This window comes from Engraulis encrasicolus, chromosome 23 (assembly GCF_034702125.1).
Source record: "Engraulis encrasicolus isolate BLACKSEA-1 chromosome 23, IST_EnEncr_1.0, whole genome shotgun sequence".
NCBI lineage: Eukaryota > Metazoa > Chordata > Actinopteri > Clupeiformes > Engraulidae > Engraulis > Engraulis encrasicolus.
The window spans coordinates 4105061-4130507 of NC_085879.1; the positions used below are offsets into that span (position 1 = coordinate 4105061).

At 41.7% G+C, this 25447-nt stretch overlaps 2 protein-coding genes across 4 annotated transcripts in view; both read left to right on the top strand.

Annotated features, from left to right (window-relative positions):
- The window catches only part of ssrp1a (structure specific recognition protein 1a), a 38084-nt gene extending 26191 nt beyond the window's left edge, over window positions 1-11893 (top strand). Inside the window, exons 15-19 of one of the 3 annotated variants that reach the window (XM_063190611.1) lie at window positions 676-843; window positions 9276-9385; window positions 9865-10030; window positions 11212-11288; window positions 11323-11893. In XM_063190611.1, coding sequence (XP_063046681.1) covers window positions 676-843; window positions 9276-9385; window positions 9865-10030; window positions 11212-11283 — 516 coding nt within the window. In that variant the 3' untranslated portion in view covers window positions 11284-11288; window positions 11323-11893. The remainder of the gene's footprint in view (window positions 1-675; window positions 844-9275; window positions 9386-9864; window positions 10031-11211; window positions 11289-11322) is intronic. The other 2 variants (XM_063190612.1, XM_063190610.1) reach the window with 2 other exon arrangements.
- Window positions 11894-16052: 4159 nt separating this feature from the next.
- On the top strand, window positions 16053-23891 carry p2rx3a (purinergic receptor P2X, ligand-gated ion channel, 3a). Its single transcript, XM_063190819.1, has 12 exons — window positions 16053-16189; window positions 18017-18152; window positions 18891-18962; window positions 19419-19488; window positions 19907-19991; window positions 20221-20298; window positions 21475-21604; window positions 22027-22163; window positions 22332-22425; window positions 22585-22650; window positions 23136-23213; window positions 23704-23891. Exons 1-12 carry the CDS (start codon window positions 16053-16055, stop codon window positions 23833-23835), a joined length of 1215 nt encoding a protein of 404 aa, XP_063046889.1. The 3' UTR covers window positions 23836-23891.
- Window positions 23892-25447: the final 1556 nt, after the last annotated feature.

Here is a 25447-nt window from a genome sequence, read left to right on the forward strand (position 1 = left end):
TCCCTCACTTGATCACGTCTGCAGAAAGAAGGCCAATGAATGAATGAATGAAATATCCATATTTTGACGTGAAGTTAAAAAAAAAAATGTTTGTCTCATTCAACCAACTCTACCTCCTCCATACTCTGACACCTCAGTAGACATCGTTGTGCAATTGCGCTCAGCCTTAACACTTACTGACGGTAACCGCTGTCTACAGTTTTTCTCACCGTAAATCAGATTTATGAACAAGCTGAAGTGTAATTGTCTGTTGAGAAGAAACTGTTGCCCTCCAATTGCAGAGGGCAGCACCGCTATTTTTTGATAAACACGACTACAGGCTTTCGAGGGAGGTTGAGAATTTTTTTCCCCCAAAATGGTCTACATAGTACTTTCAGAATCCTATGCTTATTTAAACTGTACTGTCTATTACCAATTTTTGATCTTTTCATGAATATTTACTGGATAATAAACCCCTTTTTTATAGTGTAATACTGTATCATCAAAGTACAGTTAGTTTTGCAGCCAAAAAAATATATTTCTGGAAATTCAAAGTGGCAGACATGGATATGGTCCACCTTTTCATGTATGAAAAGTGCAATTTTCCCCCGTCATAATGAATACTTGTCATGAATTATGACAACAAAAGGTGATAAAAATGAAACTCCTCATCTGCACTTTTAATCACTTCTGCAGAAGAAGGGCAAGGACCCTGACGCCCCCAAGAGGCCAATGAGTGCCTACATGCTGTGGCTCAACTCGAGCCGTGAGCGCATCAAGAGCGAGAACCCCGGCATCTCAGTCACGGAGATCTCCAAGAAGGCCGGCGAGATGTGGAGGCAGATTGGCAAGGACAAGAAGGAGGTGGGTCACTGTTGGAGTAACGCTGTCCTTTCACAATTTTTAGTCGGTTTTTAGTCCGGGGGCTTACTCCCCTATGCTCACACCCTCTTCACACACACTTTACACACTCATTTTACCTGGGTCTCTCGTCAGTTGAATTGGCAATTAATTGTGAGTAATTTATTGTTTAATAATATTAAAAAATGAATTACTCGCAATTAATTGGCAATTCAACTGACGAGAGAGATATTATATCATGATATAACAGGTGTCTGCTTGTTTTTCCATCAACAGGAAACTTCTAGGGAAATAAAATGTCAACCCCAACCGTGTTGATGCACATTTTCTGACTCGCCAGATGATTTTCCATCAACATTTTAGTGGAATAGAACACACAGTTTGTGATTAGAACATAGGAAAGAGAATATCCTGTACGAGATGCAACACCAGGGGCCTCATTTATAAAACTTTGCGGAAGAAATGCGCCAAAAGATGGCGCACGCACGAAACTCAGGATGTGCGTGCGCAAGAAAATATTCAGATTTATAAAGCATGGCGCACGCACGTTCCACGTCGATTTCCCTTTATAAATCCCAACTGACTCTGAAGTTGCGGCAAATGTGCGCACCTGTGGACACACCCATAATTATCTATGAATATTCAGTGAAACGCCCAAAATGAATATTTATATCTGTGGACGGCGTGCGGAAAGCAGACGAGATAGCCTATTTACCACATGTGGAGCAAACAGTTTTATTAGATAGGCCTAGAGAACGTTGGGCAAAGTGGAGCGGTTACGTTTGGGAAGTCGTAGGCTACAAAAATAAAACCTTGAATTGCAGCATGTGGATGGTTATGTTGACAAAAATCACGCTATACCAGAAGTAAAAAAAATAAATAAAATAAGGATGGCATGGACATGAACCTGCCAAGTCATGGACATGTAGGCTAGTATTCAAGTCAAGTCAAGTAGGTTTTATTGTCAATTTCTTTACATGCACTGGTCATACAAAGAATTTGAAATTACATTTCTTGCTTTCCCATACAGACATAGACTAATCTAGGTAAGGACATAGACAGTATAGACATAGACAGTACTTATACATGGACTTAAGACAGTATGGACATAGACAGTGCTCATACAGACATTTCAGTATTAATTGAGTTGTGAACAAAGGGAAAAATAGCTGCGTCAAGGAAACATCTCACATGGCATGTCCCCATGTGAAATTCACCGGTAGAAAATCTATTCGCTGTGTGTGTATTATAAACGTAGGCTACATTATCTGTGTATAAGGCCAGCTGTCAAATGCACACCTCTGCTTTGATGACGAATAACCGCATGGAAAATAAATGACATGAAACGAAGCTGTCCATGGCACTTGCGCTTGCCTGTATGGCTGAGAAAATCAACCATTACAGATGCACTTGGGACTCGAGCAGATGATTCTGCAACTGGCTTAAACGATATACGATTGTAGCCCGATACTGGAAAGGTCCGTGGTTATTGTTAATAAAATGTAGGGTATTTCCAAATGTAACGTAGGCCTATCCTAAACGTAAATTTCAAGCGTCTATGCATGTGGCTATGGATAGGCCAGGTTTGCCTACTTATTATTTTCCACCATTACCAAACAACAAACAACCGCGTTTTCGTTGCGAACTGGATTAACTAATGTTAAAGTGGCTATCGTGACATGTGACACGTGACCTTTGATTTTTTTTTCTTCAACCAATTTCTGGTCGTTCGTCGAGTTACCTCCCGAGGTCGCGCTTTCCGCTTTTACTCCATTATGTTGTACGCACGCATGGGTCAAACTTTGCGTGGAGCTGCGCACGTTTACCGCCAAGTTCTTTTTCTATAAATACCAAACCTTGCGGTGAACTTGGCGTGCGCAGTCTTTTGTGCGTACGCACCCGTTATAAATGAGGCCCCAGGTGTTCGAGCAAGTGTTGGAACTCACCAGCCAGGTCCAGTTGTAGCTTCTGCGCGACTATGGGGTTGGCAAGTCGATCCGTCACCAGGGCCGAAAACGTCACTTCCGGATCCATTCCGGATCCATTCGTTATCAACTACCATGTAAACACAATGTAATAAAACTCGACAAGAAGCGGATTAAAAATGGTACAGTGCTGTGTCCCGTTGTGTAAGAACAGAAACGACGTCGACAAAGGATTCCCCTTTTACCGTTTTCCTGTCGACGAGAAAGTCAGCAAAAAGTGGCTGAAGTTGATACGGTAAGTTTGATTCAAAATCTTAATGAATGCAGCTTAATGGTAGGTAGCTTACATCAGCTAACTAGCGAGTTGTTAGCTGTGGAAAAGCTGTTACTAGGCAACACTGATCTATTTTTCATCCAAACAGACTAGTATTTTGATTGCAAAATCGTTTAGTGTCTATGCCCATCATGAAAAATGATGAAGTAACCAGTACCAGGTCGAAGTTTTTTTTATGATAGTTGGAGGGAGCTTGCTATTGAAGATAGCTCTCACTAAGGAAACAGCTGGCAGATCAGCTGTCCTTACGTGTTGTTAGTTGTGGGAAAGCGGTCAGCTCGGACACTTAATTGAGCAAAACCGATGTATATATTGTTTTAACAGACTAATATTTTATGGTAACGTGGTACAGGCCATGAAAAAATGAGAAGTATCACACTAGTACCGATGTAACAGAGATTCCCTGATTGTCGCTCCCAACGCAGGACGCTCCCCGGTCGGCTCGCTCCCACTAGCCAGACTATCGATCCCACCGCCATATAACGGAGCTTGTTATCTTTTTTGATGTTAGTTTTTTGTTTCTAACCCTAAATTGCTTGTATGTGACAGTGTATGATAATACGTGAAATATAATCGGGCGGGGGACTACACGTCCGGGAGTGATAGAAACACCTGGGACTACACGTCGGGAGCGATCTCAGTTGGGAGTGTCCATCTACCTCCCTGTAAGAGACTATCTGGGCCCCCCTCAACTGGCGATTCCCAGATGATATAAACACAGCGACTGGGTCTGAAATGAATACGCTCCAGTTTAAAAGTGACATTTACTTACGACCAATTGCTTCTAATATCTGCAGTCGCCAGTTGTTACGGCCCAAGATAGTATTTTACACCGGTCAAAGTTGACTAGAGATGATGGGGGAGTCTGTGATGCAATATACTAATGACAGTTTCTATGTGCGTGTGTCTTTTTCCCCCAGACGTGACAATTTCACTCCAACTCCTAATACCAGGATCTGCGGGTGGCATTTCCCGAATGGAAAGGCAGCCGGACCACAAGATTTGCCTGGAACGAGGGAAAGGCTTTTCAGTCCATTGAACAGCCATCCAAACGACTGAAGACACTCCTGTCACTGAGGAAAGTGGAAGACGAGGCAGAGGCAGGTTCAGGCCACCTTGAAGTTCAACGATCAACCGAATTGTTGCAAATGGAGAATGCCCAACTGAAAGAAGAAAATTTAAGATTGCATGCACAACTACAGAATCATAAGCAAACATTTTCATTCGACCAAATATCCTCTGTGCCCCGCAAAGTCATTTATTACACAGGCATGCCTGATGTTGCCACAGTTTTCTTTCTATATGCCCTTCTTTCCAAATTTTTCCCCTCAAGTATCACTATGATTGGACTGTCCAAAGTATGCCACTAATTGATCAATTGCTGTTAACTCTGATGAAGCTCCGGCTGAATTGTGGGATCGAAGACCTCTCCACCAGATTTAACTGCAGTCGAACCACAGTCACCAATATTTTTATGACCATCTCCAGTGCCCTTTATGACATCTTGTACGTTGGAATGATGGAAAACAACATCCCTTCCCGTTTCAAAAACCAAACCTCCCTGCCAGAGTGCTTCCTCCCATTCCCCAACTGCCGTATTGTGCTTGACTGCACTGAAGTGGCTGTCTGCAACACCGAAAGCCTTGAGGACCAAAGTAAGCTGTACAGCCATTACAAAGGATGCACCACACTTAAGGCTCTGGTCGGTGTGGGCGCCCAATGGAGTTATCACGTTTGTTAGTGAACTGTATGGTGGGAGCATATCCGACAAAGCCATAACAGCTGACAGTGGAGTGCTGGAACAACTTGTTCCAGGGGACATGGTGATGGCTGACAAGGGCTTCACCATCCGCGACATTTTGCCCGAAAGGTGTTTCCCCCTCAACATCCCCACATTCCTTGTCGATGGACAGTTCACATTGCAGGAAGTTCAGTATAATAGACTGATTGCCAGTGCCAGAGTCCATGTGGAACGTTCTATTCAGCGCCTGAAAACATTTCGGATTTTAAAAGAGATCCCACATCAGTACAAGAAACATGGAAACAAGATCTGGAAAGTGTGTGTGTGCTTGATGAACTTACAGACACCCATCCTGAGGGAAGTAGATGTTGATCTTACCAGTCATCATAAATAATCAGTTATCATAATATTGTATATAAATAAAATGTTATAGTATGTCTTAAATTTGTGTTTGTCTTTTGCATATATTCACACAGTAATATTGTTTAATGTAGAATGAATATCTAAGATAAGTACTTGGGCATTCCAGCGGCGCAGGTGTTGGACAAAACAAGATAACTTTAAGGAAATAATTCAGTTAATGTACCATGAAGTATTTTGGAGCATAGAACAGTGTTAAGTACTTGGGCATTCAAGTCCAATCTCACACACATCCAAATTCTTTTTTGTTGGTTGGGTGCAGGTTCAAAATGTGAAGTACTTGTAAGGTAATGAAAGAACTGCACACTGATAAGCTCCCATTTACACCATTTTTATTCCGAAACATCACTGGAATAAAAAAATAGTAAGAGTAAATGGGAGAAGAGTAAATAAAAGAGTAAATGGGAGCTCACGGTGTGCGGTTCTTTCATTACCTTGCAAGTACTTGGACATTCCCTTTGTAAGGCTAGATGCAAGATGAGACAACTTCCTAAAGACACATGCTGTGTCCAGTGTAAATTCAATGCTGACTTTCATAACCCCTGATTTCAGAATGTGTAAAAAAAATATGACACATATCAGTAAATAAGTTCAATAAGTTAACATTTATTTGTTATTGAAGAGAGCACGGGGCAGAAAATGGTCCTTGTAAAAATTTTCCAGGACCTTAAGATTGCTGGACCCAGGCTGGGTCTTTTTTAATCTCTACAATGGCCATGTCCTGAGTTGTCCCATACAACTAGATGACAGGTGGTAGCCTCTGTCAGGTGCAGGTTGCCCTGAATCTGATGCCAGTAGTTGTGGGTGTTCTTCAACCTAAATAGCCCGGTGACTTGGTCCACGTACAGGTAAAAGTCCTTTGCCTCTGCTGCCTGAGCAATTGTTTTCTCTCTGGCAGAATATGGGCATTTCACCTCCACAAGGTAATTGCTGGACAGTAGAAGTCCATCTGGGGAGGCCCCAAGCAGCCCACTGTCAGACAGGAACAGTCCCTTCTCCAGGATGGTCTCCCCACTTTGTTCCATGAACTTCTTTTTGGCCTCTTTCTCGTGCACGATTCCCCAATCACATGCCTGGGGACAGAGAATGAAACACAAGTGTAAGAATCAAAAAAGCAAATAAATAGCAAAGTAGCCTAGTAAATGGTAGCCTAGTAAATGGCTAAAAAATTACACGGTGGTGTTCGCTACTCACACGAGCTCCTTGTTTGGGGTTGTATTCTCCCAGCAGTGTCTTGAACAATGAAGGTGGGAAGACTGTCTTCTGACTGCAGACAAAACCAAACCAAAGTTGCTCGCTGTGATCCTCTTCTTGCGATATGCTGCCCCTGTTACAGAGAAAGCCATTTTAGTTGACACATAGATGATTAAGGAAATACGACACAAAACTCATGTCATCCAAATGGCAACTTTCTGACCCAAGCAGAATAATTGTACAAGTGTCGATTACATTTACATTATTTGTTTGTGTTTAAAGTCAAAAAGTTACCATTTCAAAATGAATTGAGTCTCATGTCTGTGAGCAGCTTTTTCTACAATATCAAATAACTGAATAAACATCCTCCAACATTGGCGCTGTATTGCCCATGTGTACTTACCATAATGCAGGCTCGTCTGCCCAACTGTGGCCCTCTCGATGGCTTCTTTTTGTTGCTGGCTGACAGCAAGAGACGTCATGATGAAGTCCTCTTTGTCTTGAGCATCGCTGTACTCCTGACTGGCCAGTATCCCATCAAATAGTTTCTCTGGTAGGGATGGGTCAAAATTCCTGCCCCAACAATTATCAAGGGAAAAAACAGACTTATGCATAGAACAATATGGCACACAAATATATGTTGGTTACACAGCACAGGCAAAAAGTATATCTAAAATAAATGCAAGGAGTGTTTGTGCCCTCTGGTTTGGCCGTCATTCTGAAGTGATGAGGAAATAGTCAGTGTGGATTTGTCATTGTAGAAAATGAATTTGTTCAGCTATTCACTACGATTGCAGCTTTGACATGAGAAGTTGTAAAGCCTAACTGTGTACAGTAGGCCTCAGTAATCTGGTAGCCTATCGTACAGTATTATTTTGGATTTCCAAGTGTTCGATTATTATTATTGTCAGGTATTTTGGTTATCATGACACTCCTAGTCGAGAGAATGTATAGACCTTGGGATGATTATAATAATACATAAAAATATAAAAATCAGAAAGCATACCTGATGTATTTCTGGGGCTAAAATAAAGCCCAGACCTGTGAAACGCCCAAATTGCGCCAAAGACTGCCTTGTCCAGCCATTGTCTTCATCAGTCACTGGGCGCTTAATTCCAGCTGAAATAAATGCATAAAATATATTTCAATTTAATATGTAAAGAAAATGTAGGTCCATGTAGGTTCAACAACAAAGCAAAAAGCATGGGATAAACTGGTGATAAATATTTTGTGGTTGTGAGTCATTATTCCAAGTAGGCTGGGCTACTAACCTTTTTGATGTCGAAGGTGCCATCACAGACAGCCTCTTGGCCACAACGTCCTCTGTTTTGGGTGCTGTAGGCCTTCTCCACACACACTCCACATCCGTCCGGGTCATGTTCTTCTCCGCCCAAATGAGGAGGGCTGCAATGTGGTGGCACTTGGCTAGACCAACAGCACATGTACACCTGCTGTCCGTCACCTCCTGATCCTCTACATGCACCTAGATGAACACAACTTTTCTTAGTCCAAAGCCAGGCTCTAATTAACACCAGCCAAATGCTGGTGAAAAAGTCACTTTGGCTGGAAAAACGTACCAGCCATTTTTACCCATCAGTAAGTGTGTGTATGCTATGGCAAGAATAACATACTTTCAACATTTTGGCAGGTGATTAAAAAAAAAAAATAGAGCCATGGTCGTAGGCCTACAAGAACATAACATAACATAAATCACCGCTGAGGGAACAGCTTGAGCACTTTGATATTTAAGTTTAGACGACCACTAGATAGCGCCACTGTACCAACTACACTCTGTGGATAGACAACCATTTCTCACCGATAACAAACCATGTTGCTTAACTGACATAGACTGAGCATATTTAACATAGTAAACGTCAACAGTTATATCGGTTTTCAAGTCGACACCCACATATTTAGCTAATGTTTCGCCTCACCTCCACCTCATATTCTTTTTTCTTCATAGACGCCTGCACTTTTCCTTTCAAGCTGCCACCTGACATAACATTGACACTTATCACTCTATTTGAGTTGTAGGAGTTCAGTCCCTTTTTAACTGACTTCGGATGGCTGGCGAAATACGAAGTCACGGTGAAAAATGTGACTGGCTCCTTAGCAGTAGACATTTTCGTATAGCAATCACTAGATATTACCTGTCGTTAACGTTCACTGTGTTTAGAATTTCTGTTTATGTTCCCGCCGGCGGCTAACGTTAGCACAAACAGCACTGGGTCCTTTTTGCTGGTCGCACTTTCATGGAGTTTATTGAATGAGATATACAGGTCTGATCGACTTACTTTAAAATGCAGATGAATCCGCGTGGTTTCGTCTTTTCAACGATGTGTTCCGTGTCTTCGTAACCTTAGCAGGCGTTTTACAATCCAACCGTGAACATTGGCTGTTATCATTACAGTATACATTGGGAGCTGGGGATTTGGATCCGTGACGTCACACTTGCCAACCCTATTCTACGTATATCACATTAAGCCGTTTGCATCACTTCTATAGCACTTTTCCCAAAACCATATTTCAAGCGAATTAACCTAATGCGACAAAACGCCGTTGTAGTGATATTCCATCACGTGTGTTGCACTAGCTTCTTGATGTGTATCATGTTAAAGTGAATTATATTGTTGATAGGAATAGGGCTCATGTTCCCTGGTTGATAATACTTATCTCAGGCGTGGGAGCGCTGTGCCTTCATGGTTATAACAAGAGACAAGACAAGTGCCTGCTGAGGCAAAAGGACAAATGCTAAAAGACAATAATAATGAAAGTGTTTGCTTCCTGTTGTCTTGTTCCCTGGTGTGTTTGCGTGTGTCAGGAATGGGACAAGAAGGCGGAGGAGGCCAAGCGGGCGTATGAGAAGGCCATGAAGGAGTACAAGGAGAGCGGCGGCGGAGCAGCAGCCTCTTCATCATCGTCACCGAGAAAGTGAGAACCAAACACATTAGTCTACTGATTCTGTCACATGTGTGGTGTATTTGTGATGTGTGGGTAAAATGTATTCTCTGAAACTGTATTATTTGGCTAATTGTTGTTTGTTTCATTATGCGCACCTGCCAGGACAATGGATGAAATTTAGCAACTATGCTAATGCCGGCATATTAATATTGAATATTCTAAAACCATGGAGAAGAGATAAACCTGGCTCAGATAACCTACGAAAAGTCTAAAACCTAGTAATAGATGACCCACAGATGTCATCTACTTAGAAATAATGAGGACTCCAGGCGTGTCTATTACATAATTTACCGCTGCCTCAAGGTTAACTTATCCTGGTTTACTACTGAACCAGTTTCTTGAAATGCCCCACAGCCCCAGCCCTAACTGTCTCAATAAAATAGCCTTCATGGTCATTGTGTTCATACTCATTTTTTTCTGCTTGTCATGTTTTTTTTCCCTGGACATAGAGAGCCAAAGAAGAAAGCAGGCAAGTCGAGTGACAAGAAGAAATCGAGTGCAGAGAAGGAGCGAATCAGCGTAGGAGGCAACGAGAGCTTCAAGAGCCGCGAGTTCATCTCCTCAGACAGCTCAGACAACGAGTCAGACCGCGGGAAGAAGAGCAGCAAGCGGAAGGTGAGGTGGTGGCCGTGGTTCTTGGGCACTGAATTATTTATTAAAGCCATGGAACCAAAATTGCAGGAACATTAACTATTACCACAATATCAGGCAGCTTAGGAACTGCATTTTTTAAATATATAAATTATGATGTACTCGCTGGTATTTATGATCCATTCAGTTATCTGCATATCGGCAAGTTAATCCGAATAAGAACCTTTTTTTTTCCAAATGTGTTTCACTACTTGGCCCAAAATAGACGAATGTTAGATATGCAAACACTCTTAAATATCCACTGCAATTCTGGACTGCAAATCTGAGCTGCATTTTATACTTTCAAGGATCTACTAGGGAGATGTCCTTACATTTCACTTTTCAGTGCCTGAACATTCGATTATCCTTCAAACAGTTTCTCTGGTCCAATGTCAGTGAAGTCAATTGCACAGCTGAGCAATCACAGAAAAACACCTGAATTCTGATGTAACGCATTCAATAACAATTGGGAACACGGCAGTATTAATTAAATGACGTTGAGAGGCCATCTTTAAAAATACAACTCACTCATGGTACTTCTGGGTGATTTGGAGTCCTCTGGGAGAAATTAGGTTGTGTGATATCAAAATGTGATATATGACTTGCCTCCTTTACATTAGACTTTAAATTCCAAATTAAAATTAATTCCGCGTTGAAAAGATAATGTAACTATTTAACTAATTGTAATTTAACTTATTTGGAATTAAGCTTTAGCCCGAATAAAATAAGTAGTTTATTCCGATTTTACTTCTGAATTGCTTTATTCCTCAACCATGTAAAAAAATGTATTGCTGTCTTAAACTATGTTGGTCGTTCCACGCATGTTGGTTGTTCCATGATGACGCGAGGCGATAACAGACGTAGAGCGTCCTATATCTGATTGAAACCCTTCCTGGTCCCCAGGCCTTCATAGCAATTAAATGGAGGAGCTTCATATAAATATGGAGGGAATCATTTCAATTCCAAACTTAATTCCGATCTTTAAAACATTTTGTGAATGTTTTGCAAGTGTTCAACTTTTTTACGAACTAAAATGTTTTCTTACACGTCTATTGCTCTCTTTATACTGCATTTGTTGTGTTCTGTGTTGATGTGTTGTCACCTGCTGTTGTAAAATAATGTGCTTTAAGAATGAACTGACATTGGCATCTGTGCGTCTTTTTCAGCATTCTGATGATGAGGATGAGGAAGAAATCGCCAGCACTCCACCCAGCTCTGCAGAGTCTGGCTCCGACTAACATGTACACACACACACACACACACACACACACACACACACACACACACACACACACACACACACACACACACACACACACGAGACAGAGAAGCATATTTGTATGTGCCGGTGCACAGAGTTAGACGGACCAATTATTTCTACTGCCTCACCTGTGTACATTTCCTGCACATTAGTTGTGTAGCTGTAGCTCGTTTGACATTCCATGCTTAGCTGCCGCCTTGCTCCCAAGCACATTCCTACGCTCGCATTTGACGTGATGAGTAGTTGAGGTGTGCACCAAGTGTCATCATGTGTGCTTACGTGTCCCTTTCTGCTCTCAGGTATTTTGTTTTGTCACCACACACACACACACACACACACACACACACACACACACACACACACACACACACACACACACACACACACACACACACACCCATGAATTGGAATGAGATTGCAGAGAGCATAGCAGAAAAGCGCTTTGGGGTATTTTTGTTTGTTTGTTTTTCCATATTGGTAGTTTTTTTCCTCCCCTGAATCTCGAATGAGGGCCTGTTGAAAGATCACGTCGTTTTATTATCCTTCTGTATTGCTTAATAAATAAATGTTTTGTAATAAAATTCCTATATGCGGTCCAATTTTGTCTTAATCTGAGAGATGGTAAGTACTTGCCTCTTGCCGATCTCTGCGTGTTCAAAGGGGGTAGCTGCCTGCTGTGATGCTGGGAAAAGCGCCCACTGTCCGCTGCTGCAAATGGAGAGGGGGGGGATGTCCCACTGGGTAGGTGGTGAGGGTTGGGGAGAGTCGTTGTGGTTTCGGAGTGGTCCAGAGACCTCTGAGTAGGGTGGTGGTTTGTGAGAGGCATGGCGACGTTACAGAGCAGGAAGTGTGGCGATGAGAATTGCTTGAGAGACGCGGCACAGTATTCCCCCACAGATGCAAATGGATTCGGTCTGCTCAGGGACGAATTAGGACTCTATGGGCCCCTGGGCCAACCCGCAAGAGAGGCCCCCTCCTTTCAAAAAGATTTAGGGTTTTAGGCCTAATGAGACCAGACCAGAGACCCTACGTTATTGGCAGCCTGGGAAATCCCATGCTGCTTTGCACAATCGTTCCCATCTGAAAGACACTCGCTTATGATTAGGTCTGGTGGTAACCAGGCAACGTTATTGGGGGCTCTGAGATGTAATGTAAAAGTTGTTAAAAATGCAATATTTAGCGCAATATGACAAAGAGATTGTTGAGGCTTGGTCTTCAGGGCCCCCTTGGCTCCTGGGCCCCTGGGCCCAGTAGGCCCTTGCAGTATCTGTCCCTGGGTCTGCTGCTTCATCCGTCAGAGAGAGATGCAGATCCCTGTTGTGTGATGGTGGAGCGTGAGCAGAGCACACACTGATCTTACCATACAAAAAAATATCGACAACATCAAGAGTTTGTGCATGGAAACATTGTGTGCATTAGATCTTCTGAAAACATTTCTGGGACATGATAATGGCTCCCTGACCCCGTGCCCCTTGAAATGGAAGCCTCAGCTTTTATGCTTTACCCGCAGAGACGTGTGCAGCTACGACAATGAGTCATTCAAATGATCGGGCTATCGTGGTTTTTAATATACTGAAGAGATTTTGTAATCGATCAGCTGTCTGGTTGTTTTTGATGCCTGCCATCCTGGTTCTCTGTGTAGATCCTCTTCCTTTAAAGAGTATTAGCTGCTCTAACCACACACATGCACATGTCACTCACGGATGTTTTGGGGAACTTGAGTCCTGATTTTATGGGACATATTGCTTGACTAGAAGGAGCAACAGGTAGATATTTTGTGTTCTGTGATTTACAAGACACGACTTCAAATGACCTGATCTTGGATGATGGGTGTCCACTCAGACACCGTTTACTAGGGAAGTGGCGTCATCTGAGACGCGATTTTGAAGACCGGCTTTGAATGTGATTTAAAATATTCATGAGACGAATGCGTGATGTCCGTCATGGTTCCAGTACTGTACATGAAAGTGTTTTTGATAAACATGGATTGGAGGGGAACGTATTTCAGCCACTGGGACAGAATAAATGTAAAATTAATTTGGTTACAAAAACATTTAGCAGATCACTCATTATTGTCCATTTTCCATTCAGTGCTTGAATTGTTTGAGGACTGTGTGTGTGTGAGAGAGAGAGAATGGGAACGAGAGTGCGTACGCAAGTGTGTGTGTGTGTGCACTCAATATGATTTTGTTCTCTTGTGCTCTAATGACCACCACTGGGTAATTGCATCAGTGATGTGAAATGCTGCTGTTTTGTCCATGTCACGTTGAAACCATTTCCCCCTCACCAGCGTCGGTCTCTGTGGTGTTGGATTTCATAAAAATTGCATTAAGGGGGGCATGGAGGAGACCCCAATCAAACTTATCCTAAAATGACGCATACGAGCGCGCGCACGCACGCACACACACACACACACACACACACACACACACACACACACACACACACACACACACACACACACACACACACAGAGGCCACCAGCACTAACATTTCCGTCCCACTCTGATTTTCCTGAACACCCTTAAGAGCAGTAAAGGGCTCTGCATACTTCACGTGCGCAATTTGTCGCGTGTGGCGCGAGAACCATTAATGACGTCATCACTTGCGACAGACTATTCATACTTCAGAAGGCTTTCGCTCGCATTGTCGGAAGTGCCCTCTGCTGTTCATGAGAGAAACGGCAGCGTGAGTTCTACGGATGTATAAAATAAAAAGCCAAACACGGCTGCTGTAGGGCTACTGAACGTCTGATTTGTGACTTAATTACCACATTGAAACATATATTTTTTGTTGTAGCCTACATTGCCAGATCATTCCAATACCATGTGAGAGCATTGTTCTGGCGGCAGAATTTTTAAATATATCGCCGAACAACGTGCTTCTGAACAAAGTAAACAATTGTTTCACTGAACAACATTTAAGAGAGAAGATAAAATAACTCTCTAGGACATTTTATTATCCTCAAAATGGTGCAGGATCCATTCTGTAGTAGCCTACAGTAGTTGTAGCCTCTCTTCGCAACTCCTGCTTTGTCTGCCTACCAGCATGGTCGCTGGTGGCGCACGACATGATACAAAAAATGTGAGGTGCACCACAGACCTGTATTAACCTAGACTGGCAATGGGCGGTTCTAGCCAGTGGCAGCTTTTCGGATTGACTGGGCGCAGCCATCTTTGCCTTTTTCGCGCCCTGTGGGCTCCTCCCACAGACGTAGCCCCGCCTAGTGGAGACTATCGCAGCTGTGTGCCATAGGAATGCATACGATTTCAAACGGTGATTACAACGTTATCAAAGTGGGTTTCAATCATTTTTTGTAAGATTTTGACAACTCGTAACATCTAAATTCTCACTCCAATAATGAAATAACCCTCACTACCTCCAAACGTTTTATTAGAGAGCCTGAAGCTGAGCGGTCTTGCCAGATAGGGCGGTTTCCCGCCCAATCGGGGCCGTTGAGGAAGGCGGTCTGTGGGTAAAAATGGACGGAAATAATCAGTGTTATCTGGCAACCCCGAAGCCGACTGTTTTCGTTGCCGCTTATGCAGGTTTGTGGATATTTGTGACACTGAATCGGCCATGCTTACGTGTGTAAAGCTTATTTTATGTACTTAACTCAGATGTAATGACAACTGTGTATATTGGTATGTATATTTCTTAAATAAGCCGTACGTTTTCAGTGAAGCTACCGGTAACTGTGCTATTATTAATACCCCCCCCCCCACCACCAAGGACGCTGAAGGTAACCTAGCAACAACACGGCACAGCACATTGCAGCTGTGAAAATAACGAGCCACTTGAGAGCGAGACTTTTCTAGAACATTAATTTATACTAGAGCTATTGTTCTAAAGACGTTACACATGGCCTGGTCAGTGAACCAGTGTTGCAAAAAAAATATAAAAAAAAAAAACCCATCGGTGCATGACGTCATTACGTAATTACGGGAGTCTCCACTAAGATGGCGGACTACGATTCTGAGGCTCTGAGAAATCCGAAAATTTCGAGGGGCATTGCCAGTCTAGGTTAATACAGGTCTGTGGGGTGCACGACGTCGCGACACGGCAGCTNGCGCCACGGCGTGTGACATCATTTTGGGTCACGTGATGGCGCGAGTGAGGTCGCGAGTGAAGTATGAAGGAGACTTACACCAGTCACGCCAAGTATGAATCCCCCTTAAGAGCATTCTGTAACAAGTAGTAGTCGGCTACTTAAACAATTAGTTTGCTCTGTCCATTCGGCCGAGCGGCTATGCAACCATCAGCCTTGGAATTTGTGAGCATTTTTCTTTCAGTACTGAAGTTGCTGTATTTTAAGCTGGCAGGCTTGTGCAGTATAACAGCTTACGCTGAAACCACATAATGGACTGGCCATGAAGCCAATGGCGATTCCCTGGTGGCCTCAATGACCAGCAATCTACAGCGCCTCAGTGTGAAAGATGTATGAGATGATTGGTGCCCATCATTGACATTTCCAGCCAATTGCTGTAGAAGTGATCCGCCCATGAGGGTATCTGACAAGGGGGAGGGGTAGAGGGGGTGAAGGGAGCCCTGTTTGGCAACCTCTGGAGAAGACCCGATGAGCAAGCTGGCATGCCTGCAGAGGAGTTGGACGGATAAAAGGGGAGGGGACCTCTGACCGATAACTATCCAGGGTTATTGTACCATCGCAAATCGTCAGGATCTCCCATCTTCAGTGACAGATCAACAACATCTCTATATCCAGAGCTATTGTCACAAACCAGTGCCATGGCAGGAAATAGGTTTTTGGCTTGCATTACAGACTTCTTCACGTATGAGACGACGAAGTCAGTGGTGGTGAAGAGTTGGCTCGTGGGGAGCATCAATCGCTTTGTTCAGCTTCTCATCATCGTCTACTTTGTTGGGTCAGTAACCAACTATCACAATACAATATGTATTTTTATAGGCTAGCACATCACAATATCATATCATAATAACTATGAAGTGACTAAAAGTGGTTTTGCTTTTTCCTAAACATTTTGAAGTTCTATTTTTTAGTGTATCTACATGTAGGACTAACTCTGTATACATGTGCATGCCTAACCTAAGCCCCTCTGCATATTAAGTATTAAGAGGACTGCATGATGTTTCATATTGTTTTTGTTTTTCATAAAATCATTTATCTCAAGGGCAAGACACATTTCCATATACAGTCATCATTACGTGCTAGGAATTAAGGATAACATGTCCAACAACTGTACTTGACAAAAGACCAACAGAGGTCGGCGTCTGTGCCTTGAACTTAATACTCATGTATTGCTTGGTGCATGCACTCCCAAAAAGTAGTAATCACTCAAGATAATGGAAAAAAGGAGGCGCACACAAGACTTGTGTGAAAAAGTGTATTGAAGCCGAAATTAAACAACAGAAGTCTAAGGTTAACTGGAGAAACAGACGTTTCGGAGCTAGTCCATTCTCAATGTCTCCAGTTTTTCACACAAGTCTTGTGTGCGCCTCCTTTTTTCCATTATCTTGAGTGACAACTGTACTTTCCATGATTTTTTTCAATATTGCATCTTGCAATTGTTCACTTTTGACCAATCAGGGGCCCCTTGCCAGGTGGGGGCCCCTAGACTGCAGCCATACTTAGCCTGTGCATCAACCCCTGCTCAAGGGCAGGTGTAAAATGATCTTATTTCCAGAAATGGTACAGTATTGCTTTAAGTTAAATATTACTCCTCACTTTGGGATAAGCGATGAAAAGGGTGTACTAGGCTAGATACTGTGCTAAAGAGTTAATAGATAAATGAAAGGCAGGGAGTAAGAGACAACGACAGACCGATCTGATAATCAAATTACAAAAATCTACAGTAAGTCATATTGCAAATTATATCAAATCATATTTCCTGGTCTTGTCCAACCAATATGCTGTTATGAATGATTTATTTAAGAGTATGTCTGGTGCTATTAGACGACCGGAGGGTTTCCTGCTCTCCCTCGTCCACCATATCCATCCAGCCTTGGGGGGAAACCAGTCACCAGTCTGCCATGGGATACAGTACATGGGAATGGTTTCATGCACTGTGAAAATCAATTAGAACTTTCACTTGTCATTGGGGGGGGGGCTCCAATTTCTACAGTGTGCTAAGTGGGATAAGTCACACGTTCACATGTAGCGTTGAGTGTTTCGTTGTTGAGCATGTCTAATTTTGTCGTTTCCTGTGAAAGCACTCCATTTCTGTCTGAACAAACACATTTGTCTTCATTATCTGTCAATATCACAAGAGCCAAAGTGCAGTCAATGGAGTTGCGTTTCGATGTTCAGTATCTTGGCCCTGTTTGATGTTTAATTCATGTTTCCGTATCCAATTGTATGATAGCTGCTGCAAATTATTGTGAGCCTGCCAGATCTAGTCTGACTACATTTAGCAGCATTTAACATTTGTAATTACTGTAGTTGTGAAAAGAAAAAAGTGTGCCTGCTCTCTAGTAAGAAGCGTTGCTTTTACAGTAAGGGTACATGCAATTTTTGTCCGTAGTCACGCAAATACAAATGTAGCTGGAAACAAATTATTAGAAATAATAGTTAACATCAACAATTGTTTTTAATACATTTATTTGTTTATATGGGCTTTTGGAGCAATGTAATGTAGCCTACATATGTTCTAACAATTGCAGAGAATTTAAAGAAAATATCCTACTGTATATTTATTATATTTGTGTGTGTGTGTGTGTCTGTCTGTGGTATTCAGTTGGGTGTTCCTGTATGAAAAGGCTTACCAGACAAAGGATACTGGAATCGAGTCTGCAGTCATGACTAAAGTCAAAGGCTTTGGTCGCTATAGCAACCAGGTGATGGATGTGGCAGACTACGTAGTTCCTCAACAGGTGAGCTATTAACCAGCCATTATGATCGACATAAAACATTTTGATACAGGCATTCATATTAAGTACCTTGTATGGATTCAAAAGTAATACGGTCATTTCACATCAGCTCAACCAAAGCCATCATTACCACATTACCACCATTAATGCAGTGTCAGGATTGAAATAGTTGTTTTATATGAAGATGTTTCTTTTCTATGTTTTGTGGGAAGATTTGAAAGATCCAGTAAAAACTGTAGGAATAATAGAAATATAGGCAGGTAACATGTGAGCTTTGGCATAGGGCATACACTAACAGAAAAGCCCAGACATCTGCTGGTACCAACCGGTGTTTAGGGAACTTCCTACATGATGTCTGGTATTGGTCTAAGATGATCTATTAGTTGCTCAACTGTTCTGTGTTTTAGCTGTACCCTGCAGTGCCCTCTGCATAACCTTGTTTGACCTTTTTCTGTTAGTCTATGCCAAAGCTCACATGTTACCTGCCTAATATTTCTATTATATTTCTATTATTCCTACAAAACATAGACAGGAAATAGAGAGATGGGGTAGGGTTGGGAAATGAGCTCAGGCCAGACTCGAAGTAGCCCATGGGCACAGTTGCCCACATACTGTATGTCATGGCCCACAGCACCCTGCCCCCTAGTCTGTGTCTATGCTTCACATAATGCTTTGTGTTCACATAATGCTTCCCCATAATTCTGTCATAAGTCTGCTGTCATGTCTGTATTTTGTCTTCAGGGAACATCAGTGTTTTGCATCATTACCAGACTAATAACGACAGCAAACCAAACTCAAGGATTTTGTGCACAGGTGCGCCCACAGTTTTCACTTTACTACTAAGACCACTGATTGTACTTCTGCTGTGTGTGTGTTGTATTGTATTGTATTGTACATGTCTAGTATATCAGTATGTTAGTGTTTGAAAAATTGCATGTGTGAGTGTGTATTGTCTTTGTGTATGTTGTGAATGAATGTGTCAGAGAAAGAATTGTAAATTCATGTATGAGTAGGTTTGTGTCAGTGTGTGTGTGTGTGTGTGTGTGTGTGTGTGTGTGTGTGTGTGTGTGTGTGTGTGTGTGTGTGTGTGTGTGTGTGTGTGTGTGTGTGCTAACCCTGTTACATAGATTTTTGACAATGAAGTCCTCTTGACTTGACTTGACTTGACCTTTAAACTGGCCCTTACATTTCCATTTCCATCGCTATTTGATGCATACTAGAGAAAATAAATCTAATGCAAAACCTATAACGTGTGCTGTTTTGTCACAGAATGGCAAGAGATACAAGTGTAGCAGTGATCATGACTGTGATACACACTTGGGTTCTCACCTTGCAAGCGGTGAGTTCTCGGTTTCATTCTTTCTTTTTCCCCCCTCTCATTGCTATTCACAATTACAAAAATGCTAAATTGTGTAACACTCTACTTGATGCCGGTGTCTTGTGTATGACATAACAGTGTCATAATAGTGTGAAAACATTGTCATGTCACATTCATGGATGAGTCATAAACATGTTAATGTCATAAACATTTTATGACTGTCATTAAGTGACATTCTGTTATGTAAAGACAGCGACACATGCATGACTGTGTTACAACACTGTTAAGATCCTGTTGTGTCATTCGTATGACACCGGCATCAAGTAAAGTGTTACCAAAATGTAATAATTTTTTCTAATGTTAAAACAACTTCCTTAACTGTTTTATTTGAGTACATTTTGTTTATTTCATGTGTCAACTCTAATTGATGTATCTGCAGGTATCTTCACAGGAACGTGTTTGACAGACGTGGGGCAGTGTGAAGTGGAGGGCTGGTGTCCTACAGAAGATGACAGTGTATCCACGTGAGCACGCACACACACGCTCGTAACACACACAGGCACACGTGCACACACACACACATGCACACACACTTCTTCCCAAGTCTTAATCTTAATTATTTTCAGTTACTTGAGAGTTTCATAAAAAGCAATGCCGTGGGGCAAAACTTCAAACGGTGTCTTATGACTCCAGTCCCATCTCTTAGATGGCATCTATTTTCTCTCTTTCTCTCTCTCTTTCTCTCCTCTCCAGGAGCTTTATGGCTGAGGCAGAAAACTTCACCATTTTCATTAAGAACAGCATCCGTTTCCCTCTTTTTGGTGTCACTAGGTGGGTAACATTTTAACTATTATAAATAAACACATGTCCAAATATTTGTGTGCGTCATGGACACACACACATACATATACAGTGGATGTAAAAAGTCTACACACCCCTTTTCAAATGCCAGGCTCTCATGAGGTAAAGAAAAAATTACGGCACAAGTAAATGAACAACTGAGTTCACAAAAAATGTACAACTTTTTCCACCTTTGATATAACCTACAACCTGTACAATGCAATTGAAAAAATAGATGAAGTTTCTCTTCATTTTCCAATTTCTAACAGGAGGCAGGAGGTTTTTGACTATTATTAGTCACATGACTAGTATTTGGAACTGTCCATAATTCCCTCCCTCTTGACTTAGGGCCTCCACACATCCCTTCCGACAAAGGGAGCACTGCCCTGCCAGCGTTCCAATACAATCCCACACACCAGCACTGGCGTCCGCTGATGTCCACAGATGTCGGCTGCCGATTGTGGCAGAGTTCTATTTTGTCAGCAACGCCAATTCTTCATCTACACTCTGCTGTGATGAAATTGACAATGCATTGTCAGTGGAACCGGAGTACAAAGGCCCTAAGGCCCCAGTTCCAGATGAAGAACAAAAACTAAAACAAAGCATGATGCTACCACCACTATTTCACTGTATGTTATTTCAGTGTTTTATCAGTCAGTGTTGGCACAAAACCTTCAGCCTCCAAAATCAACAAAATCAACAAAAGACTGGCTTCACAGGGATAAATAAGATTGAGGTTTGGAATGGCCCAGCCAGTCCAGACCTGAATCCAATAGAGCATCTGTATGGTGATCTGAGGAGCGCTGTGCAAAGGATATGCCATCGCAATTGGAGCGGTTTGGAAATAATTGTCACTTCAAGATGTGCCACGCTGGTAGACTCCTACCCAAAAAGACTGAATGCTGTAATAAAAGCCATAGGTGCTGTAACAAAGTATTAGTTTAAGGCTGTGCTCATTTATGCAACACTGTTTAAGCTTTTTATTTGATAACCCTATTTTTTCCCTTTACAGCTTTCAGTTTATTATTTTCTGTCAATTTTTCATATCCACTGCAACACCTCACATTACAGTACACTACGTTCCCAAAATACAGTCAACAGTTAACAATCTTTTCTCTGATGTCTTTGATAGTGAAATACTGTATCTTTTTCTGTATGTCTTCCCAGGGGCAACTTTGCTCCAAAGATTAACATAGCATGTATATATGATCCTGTGACCAACCCTTACTGCCCCATCTTTAGAGTGGGTGACATACTAAAACTTGCCAATGAAACCTTCAGCACAATAGCTAGACAGGTACTGTTTTTTCATATTTTGGGACTTATTGATTAGTTCTGATTAATTCCGCCCAATGCATGCATTCATGCTTGCTATTCCTGACTTCATGCATCCAGCCTTTGTCCTCTTGTATTTGTTGTGACAGCTTATTAGGATTTTCGGAAACACTTCACATGATGCCAGTGTCATATGACATAACATTTGTATATGGTAATAAAAATAATAATAGCTCATGTCAACTTTTCATTACCCTAAAATGTTTGACATTGATATCATGTTCATGACTCATCCATGTCCGTGTCTTGACACTATTATGACCCTGTTATGTCATACATATTTACGCTAGCGTCAAGTAAAATGTAACCGTTGGTTATCCATTGGTTAACTTATCTTTAAATGTTCTAAAACAAATCTTTCCTTGTTTTGGTATGATTGTCCAGGGAGGCCAGATTGGAATCCATATCAGATGGTTCTGTAATTTTGATGAGCCTGTGGACAACTGTAGACCTTCATACTCCTTTACCAGACTAGATGATGTGTTTGGGGAAAATACTGTTTCCAAAGGTTACAACTTCAGGTGACACTTACATTCTCTCTCTCTCTCTCTCTCTCTCTCTCTCTCTCTCTCTCTCTCTCTCTCTCTCTCTCTCTCTCTCTCTCTCTCTCTCTCTCAATATACTGTGCATACATACCATAGATAAACCACCACACCACCATCAATTCATCATCAATCTGTGTTCTTCAGGTTTGCCAAATACTACAGGACACCCTCTGATGACGACTACCGCACACTTCACAAAGCCTTTGCCATTCACTTTGATGTAATGGTCTCTGGCGATGTAAGTGAGATAGTTGTTATGAACAGGAAGGTCATTATTATTATGATGATGAGGTCACTGGTTTGTTCAGTTCCTTCCATAAACAAAACACTTTGATGAGAATATATGGCGGATTTACTCTGTGTGCAAGTCATAAACCCACTTTCTCTGTGATTGCAGGCTGGAAAGTTTGATGTAATCCCAACACTCATCAACGTAGTCGCCGCCTGCACCTCTGTCGGCCTGGTAAGCACTAGCACTTATCACACTCAACATTAGGGAAGGGAATTTTCTGCAAACACACTATTCGAAAATAAATGGCCACTATTCGAATAGTTGAATAATATTCAAATATACCGGTAATTCTCCCTGGCTGTTAACAGTGTGTATTGAAAATGAAAGCCGATTCATTTGTATTTGCTGAGCAAATTTAGAAATTTAATAAAAATGTTCACTAACCTTCTTTGTCACATAACACAGTAAGGGAGGCTCATGCCTAACTTTTATGTAGGGTCTAATTTTATGTGGATTTCAAGTCCGTCATTTCAATTTTTCAAACTCAAAAGTACTATTCTAAATTCTAACGTGTATCGAATATTTGAATGTCAAGTCCCATCCCTAGTCAACATACTAAATGGCAGGCCATGAGCCATATTTCAAAAACACACACTGCTGTTTCATGGTTCAACTGTGGTTAAACTGTTTTCCCTTTTGTCCTTTACAAACACAAGGCAACTGTCCTCTGTGATGTAATTCTTCTGAACTTTCTGAGAGGTGCAGACCAGTACAAAGCAAAGAAATTTGAGGAGGTAAGTTTGAAACTGGGGTCTGTATGATGTCTTGTTTGTATTTTCGATTGCTTAAATAAGAGTGTCCATTCCATTATTGCTTGAAAGTCCAGTGTGCATTGTTTTAATAATACTTTATTCCCAGAATGTATGCTGTCCAATTACACATGTGACCTTTTTCATGAATATGTGTACTACCACAAAGTATTCATTATGCCTTGGAAATACACTTGTTGATGAATAGATGGAGCCTCTCCATGTACTAAATCTGCCATTTTGAATGATCAGTCATAGACATCTTTGGCTGCCTGCTAAACCCTCTCTGGTCACACCAGTAAATATAATTTTATATACTTTGTAAACATTCATGAAAAAAAAACACATTAAATTTGTTAATGAGCAGCAACCATTTTGAAAATAACCTACTCAAATTACACACTGGGCCTTTAAATCTCCATGTCCTCTTAGTCCATTATTGCTTAAATCTCCATGTACTGTATGTCCTTTCCAGGTGTCTGGTGAGGGAGTGGATGCGAAGAGTGAATATGAAAGCCAAAGTCAAAGCCTTCAGACTCTGAAAACGGAATTAAAGGAGGTCTCATGTGAATCCAGACTACAGTTTGCTAATGGCCACCAGCCTTGAGTAACACGACACGGAAATTCAATGACATTTTTTTCCCACTCACCCATGAGAGGGTTGTTGTTGGGGCATTATCTGTGTGTGTGTGTGTGTGTGTGTGTGTGTGTGTGTGTGTGTGTGTGTGTGTGTGTGTGTGTGTGTGTGTGTGTGTGTGCGCGCGCGCGTGTCCGTGCGTGCGTGCGTGCGTGCATGCGTGCGTGCGTGCGTGTTTGACAGAAAGAAGAGATGGGCGTGGGAGTGTTTGCATTAATGTTACAACTTTGTTGGTACAGAAGCACATGTGTGAAAAATCACACCTGAGTGGGATAGGGGAAAGAACAGTTATTTTGAATGAAAGGCATGACATAAATCAACCCAAAAGCAAAATATACTACTAATAAAAATAATCAGTCATAAGAAAGTGAGCTGGCAAAAAAGTGGGCAGGTAATCCAGACCAAAGGAGGAAGGAATTTTAGAAGAATAAAAAGAAGCCACCACATTACTCCAATTTTATGTTCCTTGTACTGGCACCCAGTAAGATATAGAATCGACTTTCAGGCATTACTTCTTATATATGGATAGGAGCCAACCGCTTATTGGATGCATTTCAGCCCCATCACATAGGTCTCAAGAATTTGGAAATGCAGATGATCAAAACAAAAGTAGTGATGCATCTTTCATCTGCAAGGCTTTTCTATGGAACCAACTTCCAGATGCTTTAAAATGCTCCGTCTTAGGGTAGTTTCCAGATTATATAAAATGCTCTATGGGTATAGTTAGAATATATAAAGATTATCTATAATTAAAATGATGTAGCTCATTCACTCATTCATTCAAAAGATTGGATCTTTTTCATGAATATTTACTAATAAAAGAATATTTCCTGGTCTGACCAGGTTTTGCTGCCAAAGATGTCTATGACTGATCATTTGAAAGAGTGGATTTATGGAGGATTTAATTGGGATCATAATGAATGGATGGTCATAATAAATATTCATGAAAAAGATGACATTTGTGAATGAGCATGATACATTCTGGAAAAGAAATGACACTGCACCTATTTGTATGCTGCCGTATGTTATTTCATCTTATATCTGCTCCATTTCACTACATGTATGTGTTTAAGCACAATAAACTGCCTGTGAAATGCCCTATACAATAAACTTGACTTGCCTTGCATTTGTTGTTTGTGTAGTAACTTTTGACAAGATTAAGAACAACAAAACAAGCAAAGAAAACAAAAAAACCCTTGGTTTCACTGGAAAGCTTGGCAAACTCCAAGTTCAAAGAATCTTTGCCACTGGCCAGTACAGTATTGGCATTTCCTGTGGAGAAATATTTAAGCCTACTTATGGCAATCTGAGTGGAGAAGATTAAAACTCCAGAAAATGGCAATGGCCAGGGAAGGAGAGGACCAGTGACATAACATACAGCAGGGAAGGGGAGTAGAGGTTAGTGGCCCGCCAGGACTTGAACCCAAAACTTCTGGGATACCAATCTAGGGTCTGACCACTACTCCAAAGAGCCAGGCTCATTGCCATGACAGTCAGTGCGCACATAACCCTAGTTATGACCACTCCATCACACACACCTGGGTCCTCATGTAGAAAGAATGACTTCATGTGAAGAAGTGCA